The following is a 9,825-nucleotide window of genomic DNA, read 5'->3' on the forward strand; positions in this document are numbered from 1 at the left end:
TGAAGTTTTCTCTTGATCTTTTGGGTCTACAACTATTTGGTTGTAACCCAAATAACCGTCAAAAAAATAGTAGTATTCATGTCCAGCCAGCCTCTCGAGCATTTGATCCATGAATGGTAGGGGGAAATGGTCCTTCCTGGTGGCTTCATTGAGCATCATGTAGTCGATGCACATGCGCCAACCGGTCACTGTTCTTGTTAGTATCAGCTCATTCTTCTCATTTGGTACAACAGTGATTCCTCCTTTCTTTGGAACTACTTGTACCGGGCTCACCCAAGGGCTGTCTAAAATGGGGTAGATCACCCCAGCTTGCCACAACTTCAACACTTCCTTATGAACTTCCTCATTCATGGTTGGATTCAACCTTCTTTGTTGTTGCCTTGAGGGCTTGGCACCCTCCTCAAGTAGAATCTTGTGCATACACATTGAAGGGCTGATCCATTTTAGGTCTGTGAGTGTCCATCCTATAGCATCCTTGTGTTGTTTCAGCACTTGGATGAGCTCCTCTTCTTGCTCCTTGCTCAAGCTTGAGTTGATGATCACTGGGTAGGTGCTGTTGTCACCAAGATAGGCATACTTTAAGCTTGGAGGTAGGGTTTTTAGCTCTAGTTTTGGTGCCTCTTCTTCATTGTTGTTTTTGTGATTCATCATGATTGAACTTTCCATGGTTCCTTGTAGTGGTTCCTCACGTGGTGCTTGTTGCTCTAAGTCCATACTTCCTTCATATTGCACTTCTTCCAAAACTCCTTGGACTATTTGTTCTATGGTGTCCACCATCATGCATTCTCCTATTACTTCCTTGGGATAACTCATTGCCTTGAAGACATTGAAGACCATCTTTTCCTCATGTAATCTCAAGACTAGTTCTCCTTTTTGCATATCAATGATGGCTCCAGCAGTAGCTAGGAATGGCCTTCCTAGGATAATTGAAGTGTTTGCCTCTTCTTCCATATCCAGCACAACAAAGTCAGCTAGGAAGATGAATTCTCCCACCTTCACCAATAAATCTTCCACCACTCTATGTGGAAACTTGAATGTTCTATCAGCTAGTTTGAGTGCCATTATTGTTGGTTTAGCTTCCTCAATTCTCATCCTTCTCATCATGTTCAAGGACATGAGATTGATGCTAGCCCCCCAATTCATACAAGGCCTTTTTAATAGTGATATCCCCTATGATGCAGAGGATTTAGAAACTTCCTGGATCCTTCATTTTATGGGAGAGTTTCTTTTGTATGATGGCACTACATTCCTTAGTTAGGACTACAGTCTCTTTTTCACCCCAGTTTCTTTTTGTTGTCATGAGCTCCTTCAAGAACTTTGCGTAGAGAGGCATTTGCTCCAATGCTTCAGCAAATGATATGTTGATTTGGAGCTTTTTGAAGATTTCCAAAAATCTGGAGAACTGGCTGTCCTTTCCATCCTTCTTTAGCCTTTATTGGTATGGTGCCTTTGGTACATAAGGCTTCAAGATTGGCTTTGGTGAAGATGGGCTAGGGGCCTCTTCTTTCTTCCTATTTTCAGGCTTTTCTGTAGCTTCTTCTTCTTTGTTTTCCTGGTTTTAGGTGGCTTCTTCTATCACTTTTCCACTTCTAAGTGTGATGGCCTTGCATTCTCCTCTTGGGTTGGCCATGGTATCACTTGGAAATGTGTGTGTAGGCATTGGAATTTACTTGGATAAGAACCCCACTTGTGCTTCTAACTTTGAGATTGCTGTACCTTGGTTCTTCAAATTTGACCTGTATTCTTCTTGGTTGGCATCTATCTTCTTTTCAGCTTGTGCTTGCCTTTCCAAGAGGGTGAAAATGGCTCTTGTGAGTTTTGATGATAGTTATCCTATTGCGGCTTCTACTTTCTCAAAGTTACCTTGATTTCACACAGTTGTGAGGTTGGGGTTAGTGTGTCTTGATGGGGGTATGTTTGCTGGTTGGAAGGATATAATGTGTGAGGAGGACTGTGGTAAGGTGTGTTGTTATTTGACTGATGGTTGGAGTTGTTATTCTGGTTGTGATTTTGTTGGTTCTTCCATCCAAAATTTGGGTGGTTCTACCATCCATGGTTATATGTCTTAGAGTTAGGGTCATATGGTGGTCGAGAGGAGTTATGCACATAGTTTACTTGCTCACATTCAACTTCTGGTTCATTTACTTCTTGGGGTGGTGCTTGAGCTTGGACAACTGCAACTTGATTGTTTTCCATTTTCTTGGTTAATGCTGCCAATTGTGCTGCAATTACCTTATTTTGTGCCAACAGGGCATCCATAGAATTGAGTTCCAGCACCACCTTCTTTTGGCCTCTTTCTGAAGCATAGAAGTAGTCATTCTCCGCTACAGTTTCAATGACATCTATGGCTTCCTCACTGGTCTTCTTCTTGTTGAGTGAACCCCCTGAAGAGTGGTCCACAGCATTCTTCAATTCATAGGTTAATCCTTCATAGAAAATGTGGAGTTGCACCCACTCATTAAACATATCCTGTGGGTATTTCCTTGTTAGATCTTTGAACCTCTCCCAGGCCTCACAGAGTGTTTCACCATCTAGCTGTCTGAAGGTTTGCACCTCAACTCTTAGCCTGTTGATCCTCTGTAGAGGGTAGAATCTCGCTAGAAACTTGTTCACAACATCCTCCCATGTGGTTAGGCTTTCTTTGGGAAATGATTCTAACCACTTTGTTGCCTTATCTCTGAGTGAGAAAGGGAACAAAAGTAGTTTATAGGTGTCAAGGTGTACACCATTGGACTTTATAGTATCGTATATCCTCAAGAATGTGTTGAGATGTTGATTTGGATCTTCTTGAGCAGTTATTCTGGACTAGTGTGATGAGTTGAGGTTTCAACTCAAAGTTGTTGGCATGGATTGTTAGATTGAGGATGTTGTTGCCACAGTTTCCTGGGTTTGGGTTGACATAGGAGCCTAAGACTCTCCTCTCTTGCCCAGCTTGATTTCCAGCTCCTCCTCCAACATCTTCGTGTACTTCGTCTTCCATGATGGTTGTTAGATCTTCTTCTACTGGTTCTTCTCCAACTATACCCTTGCCTCTAGCCTCCCTCCTTAATCTAAGGAAGGTTCTCTCAGGTTCACTATCAAAAGAGGATGAAGTCTCTCCTCTTCTACCTGTCATACAGCCAACACACAGCAAGAAAAAGGCAAGTGAAGAAATCTCCTTAGTTAAAATTAGTGATTAGCTTGAGTGATGCAATTAATCAAATAGTTAGAGGAGTGAAAGTATAAACAATGATTGGCTAAAGAATCTCAAAAAGACAAGAAAGAAAAATAGAGATTAGAAATGGATTTAAAGGTTAAACTAGGAAATGAGTAAAGAAAAATAAAATAAAAAAATGCTTAATCTAACTCTCCAATTGGTTTAATCATTGTCAAATTCAAACCAATCCCCGACAACGGCACCATAAAACTTGGTGGGCTGAATTCACTACACTTCCCCAATAATATTGATGAATTCGCTCTTGGCAAGCGCACCAAAATTATCATTAAGTATTAACCCACAGTGGAGTGGGATCGTATCTACCGAGATTGGTAGATTTGAGCAATTTTAATCAATTGGTGAATTAGTCAAGCTCAACAGAATAAGTTGTGGGTGCAGAATTATAAACGGCATAAACATAAATGACAAAAGAAATAAAAGAAAGCAATAAAATGTAGAAATGGAAATAACAAGAATGTAAAGGGGAATAGGAGTTTGCAGAATGTAAGTAAAGCTATAAAAGAATGGGAGAGATAAGAATGGGGGAATTCATTGAGATCAGGAGATATTGTCTCTTTGGATTAATTCCAGCTCATATCCTCTTCAATAAGGGATTTCTAGCATGGTTTCATGTTTCCTTTTCCAAGGTTCCCATGAAACCCATTTTGCATTCAATCTATTTTCCAAGTTAATTGAACACTAAGCATTAAAATCGAAATTCCTTCTAGCAAATCAAAGAGAAGATAAAGAGAAGAAGAAATTCCCTATAATTAATCCATCAAGTACAATAGAGCTCCCTCTCTCAATGAGAGGGAATTTAGCTACTCATAGCTTGAAAAGTACTCAAAAGTTGAGTGTAAAAGTGGATCTAGAACTAACTGCTTAACCCCTCTTCAGTACTTCTTGGGGGTATTTATACTACTCCTAGTAAAATTAAAAGAATTACAAAAGTGAAAAAGGGAAAATTACATTTTGGAGGGAAAGAAAACACTCAATAAGCGTGACTCTTTAGCTGGCGTGTGGCTGGCGCTTCACTGGCATGTCACGTGCCCATCAAAATAGCTTGGCGTGCCACGCTCAATCCATAGTTCCACTCTTCTATTTTATTCTTCTTTGATTATCCATAGTTCCACACTTCTAACTGTTTTATCAATTGCACCACTCACACTAACAACTACTCTAACAATAGTAATTTCTTCATCCACTTTCTTTCTTACTTTATGCCTTGATTGGTTGTATGACAGGTAGGAGAAGCGGGGCTTCAACTTCCTTTGATTCTGAACCTGAGAGGACCCTATTTAGATTAAGGAGGAAAGCAAGAGGGAAGAGAGTCGTTGGTGCTGAGGAAGAGGAAGAGTATTTTGAAATAAACATGGAGGAGAATGTGGAGAATCATCATGAAAAAGAAGTTCATAACCATGCCAGGGGAGGCCCAATCAATCATGATGGGCAAGAAAGGAGAGTCTTAGGCTCCTACATCAACCCAAATCCAGGGAATTGTGGTAGTAGCATCCTAAAGCCAACAATTCATGCCAATAACTTTGAGCTGAAGCCTCAGCTCATCACACTTGTTCAGAATAATTGCTCATATGGAGGAAGTGCCCAAGAAGATCCTAATCAATATCTCAACAGATTCTTGAGGATATGTGACACTGTAAAATCCAACGGGGTACACCCTGACATCTACAAACTACTCTTGTTCCCTTTCTCACTTAAAGATAAGGCAGCAAAGTGGTTGGAATCATTCTCCAAGGATAGCCTAGCTACATGGGAGGAGGTCGTGAACAGATTCCTTGCTAGATTTTACCTTCCACAAAGAATCAATAGGTTGAGAGCTGAGGTGCAAACTTTCAGAGAACAAGATGGAGAAACACTCTATGAGGCTTGGGAGAGATTCAAAGATCTGACAAGAAGATGCCCACCAGAAATGTTCAATGAGTAGGTACAACTACATATCTTTTATGAGGAACTATCCTATGAAGCAAAGAAGGCAGTGGATCATTCTTCAGGAGGCTCACTCAACAAAAAGAAAACCATTGAAGAAGCCATAGATGTCATTGAGACTGTAGCTGAAAATGAGTATTTCTATGCCTTAAAAAGGACTCAGAAGAAGGGAGTGCTAGAACTCAACTCTGTAGATGCTTTGTTAGGTCAGAACAAGGCAATTACAGCACAAATAGCAGCCTTAACCAAGAGGATGGAGGCCAACCAAGCCTTAGTCATTCAAGACCAAACTCCTCAACAAGAAGGTAATGCATCAGAATCTGAAAGTGACTGGGAACAAGCTAATTATGTGAACAATTCATCCAGAGCACCATGTGACCCACACTCTAAGACATACAACCCAGGTTGGAAGAACCACCCAAACTTTGGGTGGGGAAATCAACAAAACCATAACCAAGATCACAACAAGCCTTATCCATCAAATCAGCATCCCAACCACAACCCTAACCATCAAACAGGGAACTATAGACCCTACCATAACTCACAAAACATATCATACCATAACAACCAACCCATACACAACAACTTCAATCAAGATGCACCGTCATCAACTATGCAACCATGCGAAATCAGGAGCAACTTTGAGAGGATAGAGGCTACAATAGCACAACTGTCATCCTAAATTTCAGGGGCAGTCTCCTCCCTCATGGACAGACAAGCACAAACTGACATAAGGATAGATGCTAATCAAGAGAAATACACACACATTTCCCAGCGATACCATAGCTAACCCAAGAGGGGAATGCAAGGCCATAACTCTAAGAAGTGGGAAGGTTGTAGAGGAAGGAACCCCAAGCAAAGATAATCATGAAGAGGTTGCACCAAAACATGGGAACGAGAATGAAGGAGAAATTCCAGCTTCACCTCTACCAAAACCAGTTTTGAAGCCCAATGTGCCAAAGGCACCATACCCGCAAAGATTGAGAAAAGATAGGAAGGATGGCCAGTTCTCCAAGTTCCTAGAGATCTTTAAGAGGCTCCAAATCAACATACTATTTGCTGAGGCATTAGAACAAATGCCACTCTATGCCAAGTTCTTAAAGGAGCATATAACCAAAAAGAGGAACTGGGAGGCAAAAGAAACCATGGTATTGACTGAGGAATGCAGCGTCATCATACATAAAAAGTTACCTCAAAAGCTGAAAGATCCAGGGAGTTTTCAAATCCCCTGTATCATAGGGGACATCACTATTGAGAAAGCTTTGTGTGATTTGGGAGCTAGCATAAATCTTATGTCCCTAACTATGATGAGAAAGATGAAGATTAAGGAGGCCAAGCCAACAAGAATAGCACTCCAATTGGCTGACAGAACATGTAAGTTTCCACATGGGGTGGTGGAAGACTTGCTAGTGAAAGTGGGAGAGTTCATTTTCCCTATTGATTTTGTTGTGCTGGACATGGAAGAATAGGCCAACATGTCAATTATCCTAGGAAGACCATTTCTAGCTACTGCTGGAGCCATCATTGATGTGCAGAAAGGGGAACTAGTCTTGAGATTGCATGAAGAGAAAATGGTCTTCAACGTCTTTAAAGTAATGAGTTACCCCGAGGAACCCATAGGAGAATGTGTGCTGGTAGACACCATGGAAAAAATAGTTCAAGAAGTCATGGGAGAAGAACAATGTGGAGAAAGTATTGAGCTGGAGCAAGCACCAGATGGAAAACTACCACAAGCAACCATAAGGAACTCAGTCATGCCAACTACCACAGACAACAAAGATGCAGAGTCACCAAAACTAGAGCTGAAAGCCTTACCATCCAACTTGAAATATGCAAATCTGGGTGCCGACAACACTCACCCAGTAATCATAAATTCAAGACTGAGTAAGGAACAAGAAGAGGAACTTATCCAGGAGTTGAGACAACACAAGGATGCCATAGGTTGGACACTTTCAGATTTAAAGGGGATCAGTCCTTCAATGTGCATGCATAAAATCTTACTTGAAGAGGATGCCAAACTTTCAAGACAGCAACAAAGGAGGCTAAACCCAACTATGAATGAAGTGGTTCAGAAAGAAGTGTTGAAATTGTAGCAAGCAGGGGTGATCTACCCCATCTCAGACAGCCCTTGGGTAAGCCTGGTGCAAGTAGTTCCTAAGAAGGGAGGGATCACTGTTGTGGCAAATGAGAAGAATGAACTCATACCCACAAGGACGGTGATCGGATGGCGTATGTGCATTGACTACCGGAAACTTAATGAAGCCACCCGAAAGGATCACTTTCCCCTACCCTTCATGGACTAGATGCTTGAAAGATTGGCAGCACATGAGTATTATTGTTTCCTCGACGGATATTCGGGCTACAATGAAACTGTTGTAGACCCCAAGGATCAGGAAAAAACTTCATTTACTTGTCCATATGGTGTATTTGCTTATAGGAGAATGCCCTTTGGATTGTGCAATGCACTTGCAACATTCCAAAGGTGTATGCTCTCCATTTTTTCAGATATGATTAAGAAGTTCATAGAAGTATTTATAGATGACTTCTCTGTGTTTGGGGACTCATATTTTGATTGCCTCTACCATCTTTTTCTTATGCTAAAAAGGTTTCAAGAAACCAACCTGGTTTTAAACTGGGAGAAGTGCCATTTTATGGTGACTGAAGGGGTGGTTCTTGGTCACAAGATTTCAAAAGATGGCATAGAAGTAGACAAAGCAAAAGTGGAAGTAATTGAAAAATTACCTCTACCTTGCAATGTCAAAGCAATCAGAAGCTTTTTGGGACACGATGGGTTCTATAGGAGGTTTATTAAAGATTTTCCAAAGATTGCAAAACCCCTTAGCAACCTACTTATCTCAAATACTCCATTTGTTTTTGATAGAGAATGCATGGTAGCCTTTGATGAACTCAAAAAGAAACTCTCCTCTGCACCTATTATATTACCACCAAGCTGGGATCTTCCCTTTGAACTAATGTGTGATGCATCTGATTTTGCTGTTGGTACTGTTCTAGGACAGAGGAAAGACAAGCTAGTACATGTTATCTACTATGCTAGCAAGGTCCTTAATGAGAATCAAAGGAACTATACCACCACAGAAAAAGAACTTTTAGCCATAGTTTTTGCTTTTGATAAGTTTAGATCATATCTCATTGGCTGAAAAGTAATTGTGTTCACTGATCATGCAGTACTCAAATACTTGCTTACCAAGCAAGAATCTAAGCCTAGACTAATAAGGTGGATCCTGCTGCTCCAAGAATTTGATATTGAGATTAAGGATAGGAGCGGAGCAGAGAATAAGGTAGCTAACCACCTCTCAAGGATCCCACAAGATGAAGAAATGTAGCAAGTAGCAGTAAATGAAAGCTTTCCTGATGAACAATTGATGATGATTCGAGTAGCCCCTTGGTTCACATACATAGCTAATTTCAAGGCTATTGGGGAGCTACCAACTAACATCAATAAGCACATGAGGAGGAAGCTAATCAAGGATGCCAAACACTACATCTGGGATAACCCCTATTTATTCAAAAAGTGTACTGATGGTGTCCTAAGAAGGTGTATATCCCATGAAGAAGGGCAGGAAGTATTATGGTAGTGCCATGGGTCAGCATATGGAGGTCACTTCAGTGGAGAAAGGACAACAGCAAAAGTGCTCCAATCTGGATTTTACTGGCCAACAATGTTTAAGGATGCCAAGGAAATGGTGTCAAGGTGTGATGAATGCCAAAGAGCTGGAAATCTAACCAAGAAGAATGAGATGCCACAACAATACATACTAGAGCTGGAACTATTTGATGTATGGGGAATAGATTTCATGGGACCCTTCCCATCCTCCTACTCAAATAGCTACATATTAGTGGCTGTTGATTATGTATCAAGATGGGTAGAAGCCATTGCTACTGCAACAAATGACAACAAGGTTGTGATAAGCTTCTTGAGAAGGAACATCTTCAGCAGATTTGGAGCTCTCAGAGCTCTCATTAGTGATGGGGGGTCACACTTCTGCAATAAACAACTGGAAGCACTCCTTCTCAGATATGGAGTAAAGCACAAAGTGGAAACTCCATACCACCCACAGACCAACGGGCAAGCTGAGATCTCCAACAGAGAACTGAAACGAATCCTTGAAAAAACTGTTGGAAGCTCAATAAAGGACTGGTCTAGGAAGCTAGATGATGCTCTATGGGCCTACAGGACAGCCTTCAAAACCCCCATTGGGATGTCACCATACCAACTAGTATTTGGCAAGGCTTGCCACTTGTCAGTTGAACTAGAGCATATAGCCTTTTGGGCTCTAAAACTACTGAATTTTGATGAGCAACCTGCTGGAGAAAAGAGATTAATGCAACTCAATAAACTGGAAGTGTTTAGAAATCAAGCATATGAGAATGCAAAAATCTACAAAGAGAACACAAAAAGGTGGCATGACCAAAAGATAGCAAGAAGGGAGTTCATTAAAGGACAGAAGGTGTTACTCTACAACTCAAGACTCAAGTTCTTCCCTAGAAAACTTAAGTCTCGATGGTCAGGACCTTTCACCATACTCAAAGTGTTTCCCTATGGTCATGTGGAACTCATGGAAGACAAGACTCAGAGAACTTTTTCTGTCAATGGCCATAGACTCAAACACTACTTGGGAGGCTCCTTGGAGGAGCAGAGAGTGAGCTACAAGATCAGCTAAAGA

At 41.1% G+C, this 9,825-nt stretch overlaps 1 protein-coding gene across 1 annotated transcript; it reads left to right on the top strand.

The window, feature by feature from the left end:
* The first annotated feature begins 6,285 nt into the window (after positions 1 to 6,285).
* Positions 6,286 to 6,609, top strand: LOC107494412 (uncharacterized). The gene has a single exon (XM_016115453.1). It carries the CDS (start codon positions 6,286 to 6,288, stop codon positions 6,607 to 6,609), a length of 324 nt encoding a protein of 107 aa, XP_015970939.1.
* The last annotated feature ends 3,216 nt before the right edge of the window (positions 6,610 to 9,825 follow it).

The sequence above is a fragment of the Arachis duranensis genome, chromosome 1, assembly GCF_000817695.3.
Source record: "Arachis duranensis cultivar V14167 chromosome 1, aradu.V14167.gnm2.J7QH, whole genome shotgun sequence".
Classification (NCBI taxonomy): domain Eukaryota; kingdom Viridiplantae; phylum Streptophyta; class Magnoliopsida; order Fabales; family Fabaceae; genus Arachis; species Arachis duranensis.